Genomic DNA, 23,171 nt, shown 5'->3' on the forward strand with positions numbered 1-23,171 from the left:
ACTTGTTTTAACACAAAAATGTATTTAACAATTTGCTTACTACTATTTGTAAGTTCCATTCCATTCCATTCTCTACCGCTTATCCGAACTACCTCGGGTCACGGGGAGCCTGCGCCTATCTCAGGAGTCATCGGGCATCAAGGCAGGATACACCCTGGATGGAGTGCCAACCCATCGCAGGGCACACACACACACTCTATTTGTAAGTTAATTCAACTAATTCATTTCTACTAGGAAGGAAAGTAGGAATGCATATACACACACTCACCTGTCTAGCATTGTTGACACACTGCAGGTAAAGTGAGGCTATGTTGGAACACTGCAAAGTCTTTCCAGCGTTTTCCCTGTAGCACTTCAAAATCTCACCCTGAAGGTCGCTGCACACCGGACTAATTTCATATCGCCTGAGAGAGAGACAGAGACAAAATAAGCAAGAGGAAAAAGTCAAAGTGCAGATAAATTCAGTACATTCATGTGGCCATCCATCACAATTACATTTTGCATTTTTAATAAACTAATCCAGTGGCAGTGACAAAGAGCTGTTAAATGATGTTCTTGCTGTGTTTTCACAAGTAAACATCAGATCAATCGCAAATCAATAATGGAATTGATCTGTACATAAATGACTTTGCAGGATAATTACGCATTGAAACACAATGTAGGTCTAATGCTGAAGAGACCTTCAACCGTGTAGGCGCTCGGATGAATGTGACACGGAGGGCTGAGAGAGTCACTTAGATATGAGATGCTTTATCACGAGAGAGACGGAAAAAGGCATATGTTTCTTCTGTATTTGAAGTAAACTTACTGTTTTCTGAGCCATTAGTTGGATAAATGGGATGCTCCAGCCCAGAATCAGTGGTTGAGCAAATGTTAAAGTTAAGGTATTAAAGACCTACTTTTAGCCTATGAATGGCATACAAATAATACACCTAAATAGGACACTTAAAGTATCTTAAAATCATATGGATGATTAAAAAGAATGTCTTGTGTCTAAACAAAGCCTAAAATTACCACTTAAAGAAAAAAACTAGTAGTCATTAATTCACTTAATAATTGAAATTGAAAAAATTTTTTAGAAACAGTGAAAAATTAAAAAAGCAACATGAGAATGGCCCTGCGATGCTTGCAGTCAGACGTAAGCAGACATAAATACACAAGGAAATCAAATAGAAAATGCTTTTTAAAGAAAAGAGACTCGCACGCAGATTTACCTCCGTGACAAATTCACCATCAAAAGAATATTCAGAATATTATTTTCGACAAATGTACAAAACTAAATGTGGAAAACATATGTGGAATGTTCCTTGTATTCAAAACTTAATAAAAATAGGAACAACAAAATTATAATTTATATTCTTGTATTCATGATGGAGACTAGTTCATCCTTATAGATGTAAAAATGTAAAAAAAATATATGTTTTCAAATGTTTCATTTACACAACAACAGCGTTTTGAGTGCCTGAAAAAGAAAACCTTTGAAAACGGGTAGAAAAGTTTTCAAAATCAATACGTTTTTGTGTAAAACAACAAACACGCAAATTTGTAAATACAATGATTCTTTACAAAATGACATTTCCGACTGAATTAACATGAAGTCATGGCCTGTAAGAAATATTTCTGACTAGTAAAATGTTCTTAACATTGCTGAAACCTGCCAGATGTGGAAAAGAGGTCAGTTATGGGCCCTGATTTTAACAAAGACAACCTCACACACATACAGAGGGAAAATGCATTTAAGCAGGAACGGTTCTAATAAAACAGAGAGGCTGTAAAGAAAAAGCAAAAATTGACAGAGAGAAATTATCCTCGGACCTTTCTTTTCACCCTACACTAGCATATGAAGGACTTCATACAGGTGTGCCGGTCTGTGGGGGATTCACGGGACAGAACTGTTCAGGTGCAGTAGCGAATGGACAAACGGCTCTCCGCCGAGCACAGGATCACAGAGCCTAGACAAAAGACACAAAGACGCCCCATAGTGCTGTATTTCGCTTATTAAAATACCACCACATCTCTCAAACAGTCTTAATTCTTTCAAATCAAGACTAATGAACTATCGCCCCGCCAGCGCTGTGTATTTAACATCATGTTTTACGGTCGTCCTAGCTGAAGCGGGATCCCGGTTTTAATAGACAACATGTGACTATCTGTCATCATTTACGAGCACTCCCGGTCCAGTGAGGTTAAGAGGTTAAGCGTGCACTTCTAAAAAACCCACATGTATGTTCATTTAGAAGCTGACGGGCTGTGTGACAGGCAGGCAGAAATCAAAACAAATGAAGCTTCTATGAAGAAAAATGACGAACGCTCATTTCCATCGGTTTTAAAACGGGATCCATCATTTCCACTAAGAAGCCACGGGCTTTGATACAAGCTCACGCCATCTTATTACCTGCTGGAATGGAAGGACAGGAGAATTTGGAAAGAAGAGAGGTTTTGGATGGAAAAGAGGTCAGATATGAAGGTGAACGAAACTGAGTATCTAACAACCAATCATACTCTCAGCGCTATCTATATCTAGAGTTCTTAAGAGCAAAGCAATGGCTGCTTGAGAGCAATATTCTTTTTTTTAACCTTCATCTTCAACCCCTAGTCCAAACACCCTGCCTGAAATTGTTATTCCAACCCGAATCCCCAATCCTTAAACCATGATCTAATCCCCAGTCGATTCAACCCTACCCTTAAAGCCAAAGGGCAATAATGATGATAGAAATGACGTTGTAATGACTCCCAACAAAATGTCTAAAGTTAATTTGAATCATTTTCATAAAGGATCCATCAGTTCCACTAGACGAAAACGAAGAAGAATCCAAAGGCTTTGGCACAACCTCATACCATCCCATTACCAACCAGAACAGAAGGAAGAGGATTAGAAACGGAGATCTAGATGTTCCAAGCAGAGGTCAGATTCGAGGACGAGAAAGGCACGGAGAAAACAAAAAGATGGGGAGAGGGGTGGAGGGTAGATAAGAGAATGATGTATAGGTAATCCTAGTTGCAGTTGCAGATGGAACGGAGGTAAAAGTGGTCTGGCTACAGTCTGGAGAGCCACTTTAGGGATGACGAGAGTTTGATAACCTGTAGCAGACGGGCCATAACTTTAAGTGTGTGTATTGGTTCTGCTTTCGCTCAGCGGCCGTTTACTCTATGTTGATATTCTCGGCTGCTAATCCATCTACTGACCTATTTTAAAACCGAACACTTGGCTTAAATATTATGGCCGCTCGACTGCCGTTCACTTACATTTTGCTGTAATAGCTATAATTGTGTTGGCTAAGACAGGTCAAGCTGTGCTTCAATAGGCAGTCAAACTTCATGGCGTCTTAAATGGAGTAATTTCTTTATAGAGGCCAATTACACAGCGAGTCTGTGCTGTGTGTGAGGGGCTTTTACAAAGAGACGTGAGCGAGAACGTTTTCCAAGTCTTGTGGAGAAACACGTAGTCTTGTAGAAGTGACAATGCTGGGCAGTGATACTTAACATGAATTCGTGCATAAATATGGCGAAAACAAACATCGGTCCTCAAGGGAGGTTTGAGGTACCTATACAGGACCTAATGCCATTTGTGATGTGTTTCGTGTATGCGTTCGTATACAAATTAAGCTGGAGTAGCTAGCATTTGCATACATGATTTAGCGCAGACCTCCGTGGTTCGTAATTGTATTGAAGGGGGGCTTAAGCAGAGCCTTTGAAAGAGAGAGAGTCGCGTCAACTCCGTTGACTCCGATTGAACAGTTTTTTCACAGCAATGGCGGTTCACGGAGCCTCTCAATTGTTCGCGGTTGTTACTAGTAAAGCATGGAGCTGCGGCTAAACAGACCGGTTTTGACGAACTTTTAACCAATTTAAAGACGTATGTCATAAAATATTAAAGAAATAAAGCATTTAAAGAGAAAACATTGCTTCCTGGAACTTTCTAAAGGCTCCATGAAGCACGTGACACGTGGAAATTTTGAACTTCCGTTGTCACACTCTCTGTCTCAACGGCTCTGGGCTTAAGCCAAACAAAAGGTCAAACGAAAACTGACTATTTAGCTTCTGTTACACTATAATACTATTTTTAAATAGTACACAGTATTATGGATAAAAAATACAATATTATTGTCATCTTGTCACTTCAATAGAATTAGCAGATTTTTTGGTAGCACCGGTAACAAAATACCGTAGTATACTAGAGCCCTTACTACAGTATAATATAACTACTGCAGAAGCTACAGCATTCTGTAGTATTAAATAAAGAAGATTGTAGAGTTTACTATTTACTATAGAAAGCTTTGCATAGCACTGGTAGTATCTAGTCTCACTAAAGTTGACTAGAGTAAATACTATAGTAAACTAAAGTATCTTTTAATGTGGAAGTGCTCAAAATATACATGAAACCCTTACAAACTGGACTACTTTGTATATGTAACTGTCAAGAAAAAAGTATGGAGGCCTTTTGGTAAGTCTTTGGGTGGCTTTAACCGTTCAGGCCGATAAGCTAACATCCGTTCACAATCTGGGTCGAACTATTCCTGAACAGCATAAGAGTTAAACTCTAACAAGTGGCATTTGACCCGAACGGCACACGTTAATGGGAGATAAACTAAACTGGACAAGCAGAGACAGCCGAAGCCATTCAGAAGAGGGATGGGAGAACGTACAAGAGGTCAACGCAGTGAAGCCTTTACGTGCCTCTTTTGTCACACCGAGTACGGCAGCCCCCAGGGACACATGACAAACACACAGACTGCATGCTTCAACATAGCAAAGCGAGACTGAGAGAAAGGTCAACACTGACAGGTGGCTAAAGGCGACATAACACTCAAACACTCAAAGCAATCATCTGTAATTTATCTCGCATCCACCGTTATGCATCTTGACTGTGTGTGTGCATATGTCGGCGAGAGTAACAGGTGTCTTGTCAACGTCCTTTTTCCTGGCTGTGGAACAACACTCTTATCCAACAAAATCGGAGGGTGCTGATTGGTTAATTGGAATGTAGTTGATTCACTGAAATCTCGGTAAGTCGGATGTTTATTTTTATAATCAGACATTGCCAATCAAGTCTTTCTGCAATATGAAAATGTTGAAACAACAGCCGTATTCAACCTCAAGCATAAAGATAATCGTAACTCGTGTAAATTAAATCAATTATGCAGATTTGGACTTCCATATTTATGTCTATAGGTTTCAACTTTCAGGAAATCAAAAGGCTCTCAATACATACTTCATTTTTATTACTCAACCCATTTCCTGATATGATCTTATCTCCTCTTCTCCCTTTGGAGGGTGAATATTATTCTAATATCCACTCGGGAGAAGCAATACAGATATCAAAAGTCTTTCTAATGTACGACGGAAACATCCCCGTGCTATTTAAAACACACCTGTGGCCCATCATTCATCAAACACAAACTTTCTTTCCATCTTTCTCTCTCGCAAGCATGCATTTAAACCCGATTAGCCGCCAGTAGGGCTTCTGGCTCTCTGGCTACTCGTGTAACGCCAGACCCTGAATACATTTCATTACACCCTAAAAAAAACTCTAACACGCTCCTCCCTCCACCCCGTAATCCAATCACAGCGCGGCTAATGCACCTCTCTAATGCAATCAGCCAATGGGAGCATTCACTGCAGCCCCACTGGTCACATGACACTCCGGTGCGAGCCTGTGCGCAGAACCATGTCAGGCTAATGCTATTTTAATGCATTTCCTAATGCAATTTAGCATTAGCTAGACAACCTCCCCCTCCCGACTCCGATTCTGCCCCAGTGGACATCACAAATCAATTTCTGACATTTCTAAAGAGACGATGATCCCTGTGTTGGCACTGAGGAAGAAGGGATAATGATAGTCTAATGTGATTTGTGAGCCAAGGCTAATCCTGAAACAGGCTAGTCTCCGCTCACTTCCCCTTTACCAACATGCATTACTATTGGGGGTAATAGGCCACATTAAGATATATGGAGCCAAAATGTCCTATAATCGTGATCCTCTTCGGTTACAAGTTTCCAGCGATGTCTAATAGCCAAGACTGTGTCCACTTTCACGACACTTGTGCCACGATCAAGTTCTCCCGGGAAAGTTTGTATATATGAGTAGCGAAGTAGTAATTATTACATTTCAATCAAGTTTTGGTTAAAAAATAATTTCATATTTCATTTCTCTCTTAGTGAAGCGGCGCACACACCACCATCAGCTTTGAAGCGGTGTCTTTTTTTATGTTTACACACATCATGAGCGACGAAATGTCATATCAAATAACAATATTACTCACAGTAAATGAGTAACTTAATCGTTTGTTTACTGCAGTTGCTTACAAGAGACAAATGACATGAGCTCTGTCGACTGAGCAAATGATGAGCGACTTTATATAGCGACTACCAAAGTTAAACTGTTCTTAATTTTGTCAGGGAAGTCACCGAGCTCCCATTGAAATGACTTTGATGATGTCGCTCTGTTGCTGCTATTCGCTGGCAGGGTAAATGATGCTTTGGTGACAAACAATTTTGAGCGCTACCGCAACAAGGTAAAGATGTGCATTATGGTATAACATCAGTATGCAACACATATAGTTTTATACTGCTATAGTTCAGTTTGTGTTTCTGCTAAGCTTTACCGAATCAATGAATGAACGAATGAATCAACTTGTGTCTGATGAGTGTCATACTGTTTCTCTGAACTCACTTGAACTTGGCGTTGACCTCATCGGCTGCTTTGTTATAGTTCTCATTGGTCACCTTGTAGAACTGGGCACTCTAGGCGAAAGAGAGAGAGAGATTTTTGTCAGAATTAAACATATATGCCATAACAACCTAGTTTGCTTTTCAAATCAAAAGCTTAGCTTGTAAATTCAGCCCTTTCCACTCTGTTTTCTGCAGTGTGACTGGAAAACAAGACATAAAAAGCTGCTTGTAAAACTAAACTTCAAAACCGCAGCAGCTGCCACCCGTTAAGTCTCCGCCGCCTTGTGCTACAGTACAGGGAAAAACTCCTGAAACTTCTTTTTTTCTACAGATGTCAATGCAGCACAAGGCGTTTTGCTTGCTTTTGCATTTTGAGAAAGAGCTGTGGGAAATCCATGGTAAAGCATCAATACACATTAAAAAAATAGCCCAGCTAAAAAAAGAACACAAAAGATAATATTTTGAGGGATGTCTAAGTGGTTTTGGGTCCGTGTGATGAAAGTCAATTGTTTTTAAAACATCTTTTGTGTCAAACAGGTCTGCAATGACATGAAGAGGAGTAATGATGAAAGAACTATCCCCTAAAATATGACGCCAATCCAAAACCCTGTCAGGGTCATTGTGAACTATGTTCCGTTACAAAAAAAATGTATCCTGGAATGGACCTTGCTAAAGCATCCAGGTCAGCGATTTGCAGAGATAACTGACATTACACAGAAATATTCTGAATGTCAGATTCGGTCAAGCTACATCCATAAAGAGAGTTCTCAATCACAAACAGACAGGTTCATCTCTCTAGCTTGGACTCACACACACATAATCAATACAAATGAAAGACAACAGTCAAGAGGATCAATAATTATATCTGAGGCTTTTAGTGAAGCTACTATATAGCTTTTGATGGACTGCACGTCAAGTAAAAATCATTCGTCTGTTGTCAATCAATGATGTGATACTAGCCTTGTCTTGATAACAACATATCACGATTCGAGTGCTAAAACATTCAAGTTATATCGGAGTTATATTAGAATAGGCGCATTGTATTATCAAAAACACCTTAAATAAAGAGTTAGTGGGGAAACAAATGATTTCATCATTTATTTAATCTCATGTTTCTCCAATTTCGGCCTCATTTAAAAAAATGTTGATGCTCTTTATTTTCTTTTGTACATTGAAAGTAAATGGGGACTGATGCCTAATAGAATTCACTAAAATCCTGTCTAGCATCTTCTTTTATGTTTTGTGTCTACAAAAAATGCCGATTTAAGATGAAAAGGTGGGTTTATAATAATGATTTATGGGTAAACTCTCTTCAAAGCGATAGATCAGGTTAAAAAAGAATACACTGTCATTATTAACCCTCTTGTCATTTCAATCCTTTCATACTTTCTTTCTTCTACAAATCACGAAAGAAGATATTTTGAAGAATATTAATAATATTAATAAACAAAAACCGTTGGCTGTTGACATCTATAGTATGGACGCAATACCAATGAATGGGGACCAATGGTTTTCGGTTTTCCAAAATTCGAAAAAAAAAAGGTACAGTTTGGTCCGAAAATGAGTTAACTCTTTTTTAAAAATATATATATATATATGTTTTTTTTGTTATTCTTTCATGTTTTGTGTTAGTTAGCTGTATTTTTTTTCAGTTATGATGGCATAAACTAAAACAAACCAACTGCAGTTTGATTGATATTTATCGGATTGCGCTATAAAAAAAACATGATTTGTGAATTTTTTGGTAAATAAAATGTGTTTTGCAAAAGAAAGTCATCCAGGTTTGAAATGACCGGTGCCTAAATGATGAACTAAGCCTGTAAGTAAACATTATTATTCCCAAATTTCAGCTTTGGCTCTATATTTTATAAGTATTTTTAGGGCATTTTGTGCTTTTATTAAATGCGACAGAATATCTGAAGAGGACAGAGAAGTACAGGGTTTACACAGGGAAACAAAATCTACAAAGAAACTTGAGCCAGGATTTAAACTCAGGTCGCCGTAAACGCATTTGCTCTATATGTCAGCGCGCTGCCCACAAGGCTATCGGCTCCAACAAAGTACTACAACTTCTGACATCCCCTTGTGGAACGCCGGATTAACCATCAGGCTTCGGCCGGCCTGCTGGAAACAGCTGTAATTTTACAACATGCAATGTTGATGCTGAACTAATGGGAGGAGTCAGTGGTAATCAGGGCTACAACCAGCAAAGACACTGATTATAAGAAAAGAGAAAAACACACACACATTCTGCAGCCCCCTGACCCAAGCGCTGGTGTATTTTTCGAGGTCTGTCATTTCGCTTGATTAATGAGAGAGTGGGATTTTCAAGGTAGAGTTGTGCAAACACTGATTTGGAGTCCCCTCCATCAGCCCTCGAGCACACGTCTACCTCCCACAAGCTCTTTTACGAAACCTTAAACCCTCACCTTCGCCTGGCACAGCAGGAGGATCAGATTGTGGTTATGAAACTAGACGTTACATCAAATGTGAGCGTTGCTTGAGAATGCAAAACGTACATTTACAATTATTCATTTAGCAGACGCTTTTATCCGACATCCAAATATTTTAGACGTCCTACATCTATATTTTTCCAAATCAAGTTCAAAATAAAGCATGAACGATACTATGATATTTAACATAGCAACTATTCCACAAAGCAGCACACAAACGTTCTCACTTTCTATTTAAAGGTAGCGACTTCTGCTACCGGCAGTGGCTATAGATGGCGTTTAAGCCACAACCCCACGTTCAAATAAACTCTCCCAGGCTTTATAATGAGAGATGTGAGCAGTGGTGCGGTAATCAGCAGGCTGTGTTATCTCTCACACACCAGAGAGGATGTGGAAGGAAACCCCGCTGTGACAGCCATTATGGCTCAACAGCACGGCGGCCATATTGGCTCTGCGGTGCGCCGGTGGAGGCGCGAGACGGAGGTTTAACAAATCAAAACTGGCGACTGCAAACAGGGAAGGAGAGCCGAGCAGAGGCCTGTGGAGTCAATCCTTCTATCACTCTCTCTTACAGCGGGAGACTGCGAAACAAAACAGACCGGTGGAAATTCACAAACTAGCACGGGTACATAAACAAAGCTGTTACTCAATGTCAGAATATAACAGCTCTAGATCTTGCGACTCGAGCAAGAAAACATCTTTAGAAAATGAATGACATATTGGCAACATTTTGTTAACTTATTAGATGGCGGTTCTATGCAGGATGTGGTACATATGTGCACGATTTATTCATTTACATTTATAGACGCAACATTCTTTTTTTTATAACTTAATTTGTCTGTTGTTTAGAAAATAACTGTATAGCTAAAATAATTTGTTTTGTCAATTCATTTCTGAAGACTTATCAGAATGACAAACTTTTGATGTTATTTAAACTAATTTAAATGCATCTATACACACAGCGGCAACAACATTAACGCCTTATGGCCTAATCGTAACTTTCAATAGACCTCCGCAAAGAATCAATAGTATTAATTAGTTAATAGTTTAATTAGTTACTAATTTATAGTAGTTTTAATTGACTTTAATACAATTAATATACCACAAAATATTGATATTGAGATAAAATATTTTTTTATATTATAACCAAACACAAACCGGAAGGTAACTTTGGGCCCAGCGTGAGTGTAAAATGAAACCTTCTATATTGTACAGCATCAGTGGTATGAACTACATTTATTTACAATTTGCATTGAGTTATATGGGTTTGAAATGACAAGAGGGTGTCTAAACAGACTTTTTATTTTTTGGAGAGCTCCATCTCTATGATTCATGGTCGTGCATGGCTGCTTGTAAGCAAAAACAAAACGATATTAGCGTGAACTCGGAGCTCAAGCTGGTTCTCTTGTCTTGATAAAACTCTGGTAATTAAATTAACAAGGGCTCGTGGAGAGACAGACGCTGTCCTTTCCCTGTGTCTTGTCTACAGGGAGGAAGAGATAATGACCACACGCGGATCTTAACTAAAACACCACACGTTCAGCTTCTTAACTATGCTGTCAGCAAGCATGGGAAACAAAAGCGACTTACAGTAAACGTGCAGAGCCACGATATGTAGTTTGAACATATATAGAGCATTATTTAAAAACACCAGAGCTTAGAAACGGTTCACAAGACCACACTGTGTATTGTTGCCAGGTAACCGCCCCCTGAGTGTTAAATCTGTATCAAAGCTTGGCTGTGGATGCAGAGTAAACATAGAGCTTAGACATGACACTATAGTTTTTATTTAGAACCAATTCAATTTACTGTAAAAACAGTGAAAGAATAAATGCCGACCTGACAAAAATCTATTAAAAAAATTGTTGGTATATAACAATAACTGTTCAAATAAATGATAAACATTAAAAAAATATGTATTCTTTGCAAGGTTGATTTCCTCAATAGGTATAAATGAAGCATTGTATGTTTGAGCATCCTAACCACGTAACCCCGAAAATTCGTAAAAGTGATAAATGGAAAAGTTAAGGAAAAGAAATCATTAAATATATATACAGAATCTCAACCAAAATCACTTATATTCCTACAACCCCAATACCTTTCTACCAGATTGTAGAGTGGCAGGTGCAATGCATTTTGGGAATTTTACTAATGAGCTGAACTCTTAAATTAAGGACCTTGTTGGCTTGGTGTGAGGTCAAGGTTTCCTTGCACATGATCATAGCCATACTAGCACAAAGAGAAACATGAGCCGTTGAAGAAAGAAGAAAAAAGAAAAGCAATAATGACTTCTAATTATAAGCAAGCCAACAGACCAGCCAATGAGAGTCAAGTGTCCTTCAGTTCATTGAAATTCTATTGATCAGACTAAGAAACACTATATTAGAAGGTCTCTACACTTTCGACTGCAGCTTGCTACACTTTGATCATAAAGCATGACATAAAGAACTTACAATAATGTAGAGGAAAAAGAACTGGGATGTAGGAATGGCAAGTGCTAAATTGAATTATGAGATTTTTATAGCAAGCTTGGGTTGAAAATGTGATGTAAGCACATATACACACACACAGATATTGTTTCAGAGACAATTTGAGTGTTCATGCCAATAAGTAGGGTGGAGGTGGCAGGCGGCGTCTCAGAGCTGTGATGGGCTGTCACACGAAGGCCATTGATAAATGAGCAAAGTTTATTGAAAGAGACATGTAATATATATCAGTGTTTCATTCTTTTCTATCTCACTGTTTCCCTCTTTTTCATAGTTGGTACTGTTACAGTCTAAAGGCTCATGAAAATGAAAAGCGATGGAGAGGAGAGACCAACAGCATAAAAAATATAGTGGTTTTCAGTATCAATGTAGTGATGCACAGAATTATTCTTTGCAAACTTGAGACTTTAAACAGAAAATCTTTCATGGTCACAAAGTGTAAACTGAGTGCTTTTTGTGCAAACTATGCGTACACAATGCATCATACTGAAAAGACTTATACCTCCATCTAATATTACCCTCTCATGTCTATTAAAAGGGAATTATGAAAAAAATTAAAACCGATACTTGTTCTTAATGGATATTCTGTCATTGCATGTAAAACCGTGGCCTCAGCATTTATTACATATGACATCTACCCACCAATCCTGATTCACAAATCCATACAGCTGACGGGCATCTCTATTCATGTGAGTGTGTGTATTACAGAAGGAATCCAATAAGTGTATATGTGGTTGAGTACAAGTTGACAGTCCTGTAAATATCGAAGAGAGCTCAATAAGTGATTGATGAAGCTGGGAGAGATCGACGATAACTGTTGTTGTGTACAGAGCTAAAATTGCATGAGATCTGTTCTGGTGAAGAGACTTTGAGCTAAAGCCCCCAAAAAACATTAATCTAAACTTTGTCTTAACATAAATTTATGTAGATATTCTGGGTTACATTCAAAATATTCTCTGTGTCCTGCATCTCTGGCATCCTCATAAATGGAATTACGAAATGTTTCATTCTGGACTCTAATATGTACATTATTACCAACATGGGCATCAAAACTCACTGTGCTAACGGCTAGATCCGTTTATATATGTACATTAGCATTTAGCTCATTAAAGGGATAGTTCACCCAAAAACTCCAATTTGCTGTTTATTTATTCACCCCCAGGCCATCCAAGATGTAGGTGACATTTTTTTCTTGAGTAGAACCATAAAGAAGATTGTTTGATAAATCCACAGCCCTCTTTGCTTCATATAATGGGAGTCTATGGAGTCCACCTGTCTAAGACTTCCTAAAGCACATAATTCCAAAAGAGCGCCTCCTGGCGACATGTCGACGTCTTGTGAACCGAATCGTTCGATATTTTCAATTCGACATTTTTAATAATATTAGTCATACTGTGAAGCCTCTGCACACGTCCAGATAGCGTTCTTCTTCATGTAGTATTTGGTGGCAGATAGCATGCCAGCATCTGGTGCGTTTAGCGCCACCCGCAGAAAGGGAGTGTTGAGCGACAGTCGCTTTTTTGGAATATAGTGCTTTAGGAAGTCTTAGACAGGAGGACCCCATAGACTCCCATTCTATAAAGCAAAGAGGGCTGCGGATTTACCAAACAATCTTCTTTATGGTTCTACTCAAGAAAAAATGTCACCTTCATCCCGGATGAACTAGGGGTGAGTAAATAAACAGCAGATTGGAGTTTTTGGGTGAACTATAGAGGAGGATGAACAAAGAGATACCTACAGACACACAATCTACACTACATCAGTTTTAAAATAGGTAATTTGCTCATATTCACCTTCATAGTCTCCTCTAGGAGCCCAGTATGGTCATGTGCATTTGAGGACGAAGGATCTGAGGTGAGGGGAAGTGAACCCCTCCTCTCTCAGAGGCTCAGAGGAAGCTCTGACCATGAGCTGAAGCAGAGTGTCAGTTTGAGGACAAAACAAATGAGCGTGAGGTTGCCGAGAGGCCTCTGCCACGCATTACAGATCAAGAGAACCTGCCTTCCCATGATACTGTAGAGAGCAAAGCAGTACTCCCTACTGCATCTGTATCACATGACAGACTGTCTCAATGTATAGTGTAGAAGTGACCCTCTCATAATCTAACTCATAACACAAGACAGCATGTGTCACACATAGCCATGCTTTATCTATGACTCCGTGATACAGTGCAGACTGTCTCACACTGTGTCTCTGTAGAGCAGGAAAGGCTGTATCACTGTCTGTTTTTATAATACAGTAAAAGCCATCTCACTCTCTCTTAATACAGAGCAGACTGTCTCACTCTCTGGCTCTATAATAAAGTGCAGACTGTCTTACTCTCCGCCTCTACAATACAGAGCAGACTGTCTCACTCTCTATCTCTAAAATACAGAGCAGACTGTCTCACTCTCTGTCTCTATAATACACTGCAGACTGTCTCACTTTCTATCTCTAAAATACAGAGCAGACTGTCTCACTCTCTGCCTCTATAATACAGAGCAGACTGTCTCACTCTCTGTCTCTATAATACAAAGCAGACTGTCTCACTCTCTGCCTCTATATTACAAAGCAGACTCTCTCTCTCTGGCGCTATATTACAAAGCAGACTCTCTCTCTCTCCGTCTCTATAATACACTGCAGACTGTCTCACTCTCTGTCTCTATAATAAAGAGCAGACTGTCTCACTCTCTGCCTCTATAATAAAGTGGAGACTGTCTCACTCCCTGCCTCTATAATACAGAGCAGACTGTCTCACTCTCTGCCTCTATATTACAAAGCAGACTCTCTCTCTCTCTGTCTCTATAATACAGAGCAGACTGTCTCACTCTCTGCCTCTATAATACACTGCAGACTGTCTCACTCTCTGTCTCTATAATAAAGAGCAGACTGTCTCACTCTCTGCCTCTATATTACAAAGCAGACTCTCTCTCTCTCTCTGCCGCTATAATAAAGTGGAGACTGTCTCACTCCCTGCCTCTATAATACAGAGCAGACTGTCTCACTCTCTGCCTCTATATTACAAAGCAGACTCTCTCTCTCTGGCGCTATAATAAAGTGGAGACTGTCTCACTCTCTGCCTCTATAATACAGAGCAGACTGTCTCACTCTCTGCCTCTACATTACAAAGCAGACTCTCTCTCTCTCCGTCTCTATAATACACTGCAGACTGTCTCACTCTCTGTCTCTATAATAAAGAGCAGACTGTCTCACTCTCTGCCTCTATATTACAAAGCAGACTCTCTCTCTCTCTGTCTCTATAATACACTGCAGACTGTCTCACACTCTGTCTCTATAATAAAGAGCAGACTGTCTCACTCTCTGCCTCTATATTACAAAGCAGACTCTCTCTCTCTCTCTGGCGCTATAATAAAGTGGAGACTGTCTCACTCTCTGCCTCTATAATACAGAGCAGACTGTCTCAGTCTCTGCCTCTATATTACAAAGCAGACTCTCTCTCTCTCCGTCTCTATAATACACTGCAGACTGTCTCACTCTCTGTCTCTATAATAAAGAGCAGACTGTCTCACTCTCTGCCTCTATATTACAAAGCAGACTCTCTCTCTCTCTCTGCCGCTATAATAAAGTGGAGACTGTCTCACTCCCTGCCTCTATAATACAGAGCAGACTGTCTCACTGTCTGCCTCTATATTACAAAGCAGACTCTCTCTCTCTCTGTCTCTATAATACAGAGCAGACTGTCTCACTCTCTGCCTCTATAATACACTGCAGACTGTCTCACTCTCTGTCTCTATAATACAGAGCAGACTGTCTCACTCTCTGCCTCTACATTACAAAGCAGACTCTCTCTCTCTCCGTCTCTATAATACACTGCAGACTGTCTCACTCTCTGTCTCTATAATAAAGAGCAGACTGTCTCACTCTCTGCCTCTATATTACAAAGCAGACTCTCTCTCTCTCTGTCTCTATAATACAGAGCAGACTGTCTCACTCTCTGCCTCTATATTACAAAGCAGACTCTCTCTCTCTCTGTCTCTATAATACAGAGCAGACTGTCTCACTCTCTGCCTCTATAATACACTGCAGACTGTCTCACTCTCTGTCTCTATAATAAAGAGCAGACTGTCTCACTCTCTGCCTCTATATTACAAAGCAGACTCTCTCTCTCTCTCTGCCGCTATAATAAAGTGGAGACTGTCTCACTCCCTGCCTCTATAATACAGAGCAGACTGTCTCACTCTCTGCCTCTATATTACAAAGCAGACTCTCTCTCTCTGGCGCTATAATAAAGTGGAGACTGTCTCACTCTCTGCCTCTATAATACAGAGCAGACTGTCTCACTCTCTGCCTCTACATTACAAAGCAGACTCTCTCTCTCTCCGTCTCTATAATACACTGCAGACTGTCTCACTCTCTGTCTCTATAATAAAGAGCAGACTGTCTCACTCTCTGCCTCTATATTACAAAGCAGATCTCTCTCTCTCTCTGTCTCTATAATACACTGCAGACTGTCTCACACTCTGTCTCTATAATAAAGAGCAGACTGTCTCACTCTCTGCCTCTATATTACAAAGCAGACTCTCTCTCTGCCGCTATAATAAAGTGGAGACTGTCTCACTCCCTGCCTCTATAATACAGAGCAGACTGTCTCACTCTCAGCCTCTATATTACAAAGCAGACTCTCTCTCTCTCTGTCTCTATAATACACTGCAGACTGTCTCACTCTCTGTCTCTATAATAAAGAGCAGACTGTCTCACTCTCTGCCTCTATATTACAAAGCAGACTGTCTCACTCTCTGCCTCTATAGTACAGAGCAGACTGTCTCATTCTCTGCCTCTATAATACACTGCAGACTGTCTCACTCTCTGCCTCTATAATACAGAGCAGACTGTCTCATTCTCTGCCGCTATGACAAACTACAGGCACTCATGTCTCACTCTATTAACATGGTTATAATATCACATTAGTGACAATGTAGTGTTTTAGTGTTCATTGTGCATGTTTTCAGAAACTATGGATAATGTAACAGAAAATGTACAGGCCATACCCTTTCCTTCATCTTAGACAGTTGCTCTCTGTAGAAAGCATCTTGATTCTTGAGTTCCTTTTCTCTCTCCTCCAATTGTCCGGCCTGTGGGGATGACACAAAGACACACACAATCACATACGGTAAGAATCAGGGAATGCATGTACATGTCACACAAAACTAAGTATGTAAATGTAAATCGTAAAAACTAATCTGAATAGTTTCCACACCAGGAAGCGCATTAGATATGCACTATCCTAATAATATGCATATAGTCATTATAGCCTTAGGTCATTGGTATTGCGAGAGATGACATGCACCTATTATTATTTCAAGGGCATCAGTTCACGGCAGGCTTCATCTAAAGCCTCGCCGGTGTGTAAGAGGCTTAGTGTATGTGGATGCAGAGAGATAACATCAGCAGTGGTAGAATGAGGAATCTTTTATTCTCTTATCTGTGATTCTCTGTCCTATTGCACCTGCCTCTGCACATCTGTCCCTCTTGACCTTCAGCAACAGGAAGTGACCCTTGCTAATTTATTTAACAGTCTCAAAGGTCAGATGTAGTGACAGTCAAGTTCACTCATTTTTATTTCTTATTGTCTTATTCATGAGGTCATTTTGGCTTTCATAGGTTCAGGATGGCGGCGGTGGAATTCAAAACAATGTCTCTGTTAGCACAACGTCTCTTAGTTTATGTGGCAATAAACATTCACATTCAAGTAACAGTTAGACAAAAAAAACATAAACAAGATGTGAAATTAGGACAAACAGCAAATAAGATTCATTCCAGTAAGAAAAATATTGTTTTTGGGCGAGTACAAATATGAGAGATTTTATTAAAGGTGCACTTAGTAATTTATTCCTTTGACAAAAGCTACTTTGGATACTGACATCTAGTGACTTGGATGCGGCTTCATGCTAAAGTAAAAACGATTACTGATGCATTTGCACTTTTCTTTTCTTTTCTTTTTTTTTTGTTGCAGTCAGCAGTGAGAGGTTACTGAACTAAAGTGAATAGTATCTCAAAAAATCTCTAATAGGTTACTGGTTTAATTGGATTTCTGCAAGAAACTGACATGCAAGATGAAATACTTTTTTAGTCCATTTAATTTTCAGATTAAAACATTTTAACAAGGGAAAAACTACTGCGTGCACCTTTAAAACAAGGTTGCTCATTACACAAAAAGTGTTAGAATAATACATACATTTCTGGTGTACACAAGAAGCACAATGGGATTAATAAGCATTTCAACAGTACGTCACTGAAGGAGAGTGAATGTAGAGAGGGTGTGTGAGAGACAAGAGTATGACACTGATAAAGGAAATAGTGAAAGATGAATAAATCAAGCCTCTTATTTGCTTACCTTTCTCTCCATCTGCTGCAGTGAGAGAGCAAAAAAAGAAGAAAAGAGAGAACAGATTTAACAATGATATTCCTATAAGTATATTCAGCATGTAAGCATTCAGCTGAAGCCCGAACACACATGTCTGGTTTGTTATCTCCATGGGGACAGTGCATAGGCTTAATGTTTTTTATACTGTACAAACTGTATATTTTATCCACTACCCCTAAAGCTCATAGAAAACTTTTTGCATTTTAAGATGTAAATAAATATTGTTCTGTACGATTAATACGCTTTTTTGCCCATGGGGTCCTCAATTTTGGTCCCCACGGTGACACGAGTCCCCAGGTGTTGGGGTGTTTTCAGGTTTTGGTCCCACACACGCACACATTGCAGTGTGAAAAAAACAGCAGGAGGGATGCTCAAGTCAAGGCCAGAGGAGAGACCACACAATCATCTGTGTGTGTTATCTAACTGCTGCTGCAGGTGGAAAGAGCTCTTAACAACAGAGAAATCTCATCAAAAAATCTTAAACCTGAAAATCTGATCTAATGTAAATCTAATCACGGCCCAGTGATCTCCATCAGAGCTTAACTCCTGCTGATGGCTCAACTTCACATTGACTCACATAGAAACCCTCAGGTTGCAATCATTTCTAGGTCAAAGAGATTTTTTTAATAATCCCAAGTAAAATTAAACATTTTCATCTCAGACAACTCTCTCTCTCTGTCTCACGCACGCACGCACACATGGGTTTCCATGATTTATGGGGACTTGCAATAGACATAATGGGTTTTATACTGTACAAACTGTATATTCTATCATCTAACACTACACCAATCACAGAAAACATCTGCATTTTTACACTTTCATATAAACAGCATTAAGTTTGATTTATAAGCTGTTGTTTACCCCACAAAATAAGAAATTACTGGTATCACTACGATACTATAATGGCTTTTCAAATAGCCTTGAAACTTTCATATTATTGTTATCATTTTCTGACAGTGATTATGTTTTCCGGGTGTTCTGCTATTAAGTCCAACTAAACAGAATTATAATAAAGTAATAACAACTACAAACAGTTTTGTAAATTGTGGTATAGGTTTCACACTTTCTGCAGATATCACCACTTACTAAAACCTCTCTCATACAAATACAAAATGCATGATTATAACAAAATAATGAAGGTTAAGTTAACACATTAATTTGTGATGTTTTATACTTGTCTATACTATAAGATACCTTAAAATTGTAATTTGTTTAGTTGCTTGTTGCTATAAAACCAGGAGGTATAACAATGACGTGTGGGTGTTGGCAAAGTGGCGTTCAAAAGCAGCACAACCACAGTTTAATCAAGTCCAACACCTGCTTCAGTAAAAACCTAGAAAAACAACAACTGCTCACCAAAAACACCCACAGTCTTCCTCAAAATCAGTCCAACACTCCAGCCGACTAAACCTGACCTCTGCTCTGTTCCCCTCCAACACTCACACATTCAAGCCTATAAACCAATATAGAACCTTGCGTGGGCAGGAAGCATTGTGGGTAATCAGTCAAGGAGACATTTCTGTTCCGAATTTTCTATGGAAAGAGATGGAGCTATTGCCGCTGACCTTCAGCCTCGAACATACACACAAACGCAGCAGCTGCATTCACAGGCCAATAGATAAACACAGTGAAAGCGTATCCAATGAGCAATTAAAGAACACGGAGGCTTCGCCACCGATGGGCGAGCAGGGATTCCCCCCTAATTCGACGCATCATGGGGGCATATGGCGGCCCTCTGCCGTTCGGTCACACAGGCTGTCAAGAGTATTTCCATCAGATCACATTTATTTAGTCTCCTGCAGGTCATCTAATTACATTACACCGCTAACAAAGCCCCCGAGTCACGTGACCGCATGCTATTATCTCGCTAATGAGGAAAGGGGAGTGGGATGCAAGAGCCGGAGTGAAAGTGAAACTACAAACATTGAAAACAACAGATTAGGAGGATTTGTGGGAGGACAATGAGAGCGATTTGTCATGCTAAAGTCACACCTCCTGTGACATTTATCCTGGGGGGTTGACATCTTATCGGAAAACTGAATATTGGATCCGTTGCAAAATATGAAAGTATAAAGAATTGGTAAAAAATTTGTTCAACAACTGTGACGTTTGATGTGACAAGATGTGACATTTTTAGTCAAAACCTGAAATATAAATTCTAAGAGAATGTATTTATTACCAATATACTGAACCATCTGTTTATATAAGAAAGTCTTTTTTTGTGTGTTTTTAAAGTGATATTTATCCATCATCCAAGTAACTGTCCATATTCCTCATAAATGGGAACGTGAAAATTAAAATATAGTAACTATATTCCGCCTGATAGAGAGTCAGGAAATATATCAGTCTATGCACAAGCTTTCTATTATAAAAAAGTGAAATGTGCTATGCATGTGACAAGAAACATAAAAACACACAAAAAAAATCCTTTAAAACTTTGAGACTTCACATGGGTATTTAAACGACCAATAAAATACATCTGACCTATCAGTATGGTGAAAACCTTTGGTAAAAATATAGTTTTCATCTTAAGGTTAACATTTGCATGGAACTGCGCTTTGATTTTTTTTAAAAGATCACAAATAAATCTATTTCATAGGACATATCTTTTAAAAAACCCTTTACAATGCATGAGAAAATATTTGTGTTTTTTATTCAATTATAAACAAAACCATACAGAATATTTCAGGTTATAAATGAATAGAGGATATTTTCATTGCAAGGGATCAAAATCTGCTGAAATGTATGGTTAACAATATTTATTGAAATTCTACATAAGAAAATGGTAAGCTTTTATAAATTATTTATAACTTGGTTCATCAAACAAGGTTTTGTGTAAAAATGTCAATGTTATGTAAAATTACCCGAAGAAGTACATAAAATAACCTGTGATTTTATATTTCAAACTAAGATGTCAATACAGAGGCAAAAGTTTCGAATTTGATGAAGTTATGACAATAACTGTACACTGTATTACTGTACAGTTAACATCATTTCCTGTTCATTTATACACCTGAGGGACCCAGAAGTTATTTTCCACGGAAATCAACAGCAGACCACAGATGCTGTCCATAGACATTAAGCTGAAAATAAAGCAAAATATTCTTTTAAAGACACAATCAAGCAGCTCTTCACTATCAACAAGAACGTCCATTAAGAAATAAGCAATAAAAACAGCCTCTCAGGGGCATTTATCATTTTATATCCCCTAAACGAGAACGCAAAGTTGCCCAAAGCAACAGATGGGCCTTGGTTTTTCCGGCTAATACGCTCTGAAAAAAAAAAGATGTAACATGTAAAAACTAAAACTTTTAATTATGAGCATGACTCTTCCCACACAATCTCTGCTCTCATACGGCAGGATGACTCTGGCATCCGTGCAGCAGACCCCATGGTCAAATTAAACGGGTGATTTAGGAGGAAAAGTGTCTTGCTGAATATCAATTAGCTGCAGCTGAATAATTAAGAAGAGCAATGTTTTGAATTAGCCATGAGCTGCGGTCTAAGCACGTGAGAACGCAACTCGAAAGGTGGGCTTATGTGCAGCGTAAGGGGATGAGAATCATGGGATATTTTGAAACTTTCTTATCCGGCTTTCTGCTTTGTCAACCCACCAAAGCATAAGCATAACAATGAGCTCATACGGTTCCAGGTTTGGCGTACTTCAATCCGTAAGCACACATTTAATGAAGCGTAAAAAAACACCGGCCTCTCTCCGCTGCCCGCGGAGACCTGGCAGTCCCACGCATATGACAACAAATCAAAGCTTTTTGTTTTAAACGTTGTCTCTTTCACTGTGACCTCTCTCGGACAAACAGCGCAAGGTCAGAGCTACTTTGAGCCCTGCATCCATCATCGACAACTAAGTTGCCATAACAAACTCAAGCTTGCCAGGAGCGCTCCCGTCCAGCAGGCGCAGGTGGTCAAAGGTCAGATGTCGGGTCGCAGCCAGCCTGCGCAGATCTAATTGGCAGTGAGAAGAGGGAATAAAAGACATTATGAGCAGGTGTAAATGAGTATGTTGGAGAGAAATATATTTGACTTTGTGAGCAGGTGAATCTGAAAAAGTCTTTGAATAGCAGTCTTTAAATGCTAAATTTGATGATTAATATCCCGTCAAACCGTCTGGTGGCGATCAATGGTGCAAAAACCGCCTGCGTAGTTTAAACAAGGTCAATTTATGCATCATTACATGCAAATAAAATCCTTGAAGTCCCCCCTCAAACCATCTTTAGCACAATCCTGCTTTGAAATACACAAACAGCCAATTCTTCCTTCCTCTTGCTAAAACTTTGCAGACACAATATATTACCCAGCATTCTGTGCTGCTATGACAGATAGGGTCAGTGGGTAATTGGGAGGGATGCTGAGCGGAGGTCAGAGGTCATATTCTTGCGTAGGCAGAAGGAGCTAACGGTCCCCTGTGTAGCACCGGACAAGTCCTCTACTGGGAAAGGTATAAAAATGAACTGTCTCGACGGGGTTCGAGCCTCATTTTCTGTGAGCAAAGATCAAATTAGCAGTGAACCGGAGTGCCTGTCCTATACCATTAAAGGGACCAGATACAACGAATCCCCAATCAGCATCCCTCCATACAGACCCCCACTCGGATGCCCTGTAAACCCTTAAACGACGATCGATCCAGCGCCCTAAAACACACACAAGAACACACTCCTACGTCCACATGTCAAGAAGTATCTTCATTGGATCGATATGAATTGACAAAGTAACTCCATATGCTCATGTCAAAAGCACTAACTTGACCTTAAATGTTGTCATTTAAATATTGTGTATGCAAGTTTGACCTTCAATAGATTCACATCTGTTACAGTTTGGCTGGAAATTTAAACGTACTCACTTTACCCAAATGTTCAACTTTTTTATTGCAATTGACAACATTTTCTCTTATTTATGAATAGAGGGTGCTGTTATGCATGTTCTGGAAAAGTAAATCATCTTTGGATTAAAAAACATGCAAATAAGATGTGTTAACCAGGAGCTGAGAGATTACTAATGCACATGTTAGCGAATATGACCGGTTGAAATTATAAAATATAATGAACTAATGAAGAGGTTAACAAGCTTAAGGGGCATCGTTGGACTTAATCTATGTTCTAATTGACACCGATCTGAACAGTCTCTGAAAAAAGTCGACTTTGCAGCTTTTGTTTATGAAACACCTGCATGTTGATAAAA

At 39.3% G+C, this 23,171-nt stretch overlaps 1 protein-coding gene across 4 annotated transcripts in view; it reads right to left on the reverse strand.

Annotated features, from left to right (window-relative positions):
• The window catches only part of chchd3a (coiled-coil-helix-coiled-coil-helix domain containing 3a), a 53,313-nt gene that overhangs the window by 6,142 nt on the left and 24,000 nt on the right, over window positions 1-23,171 (reverse strand). For 2 of the 4 annotated variants that reach the window (XM_056749355.1, XM_056749353.1), the window contains 4 exons: window positions 17,946-17,960; window positions 16,600-16,683; window positions 6,674-6,744; window positions 269-404 (listed from right to left, as the gene is read on the reverse strand). In XM_056749355.1, coding sequence (XP_056605333.1) covers window positions 269-404; window positions 6,674-6,744; window positions 16,600-16,683; window positions 17,946-17,960 — 306 coding nt within the window. The remainder of the gene's footprint in view (window positions 1-268; window positions 405-6,673; window positions 6,745-16,599; window positions 16,684-17,945; window positions 17,961-23,171) is intronic. The other 2 variants (XM_056749356.1, XM_056749354.1) reach the window with 1 other exon arrangement.

This window comes from Triplophysa dalaica, chromosome 5 (genome assembly GCF_015846415.1).
Source record: "Triplophysa dalaica isolate WHDGS20190420 chromosome 5, ASM1584641v1, whole genome shotgun sequence".
Lineage (NCBI taxonomy): Eukaryota > Metazoa > Chordata > Actinopteri > Cypriniformes > Nemacheilidae > Triplophysa > Triplophysa dalaica.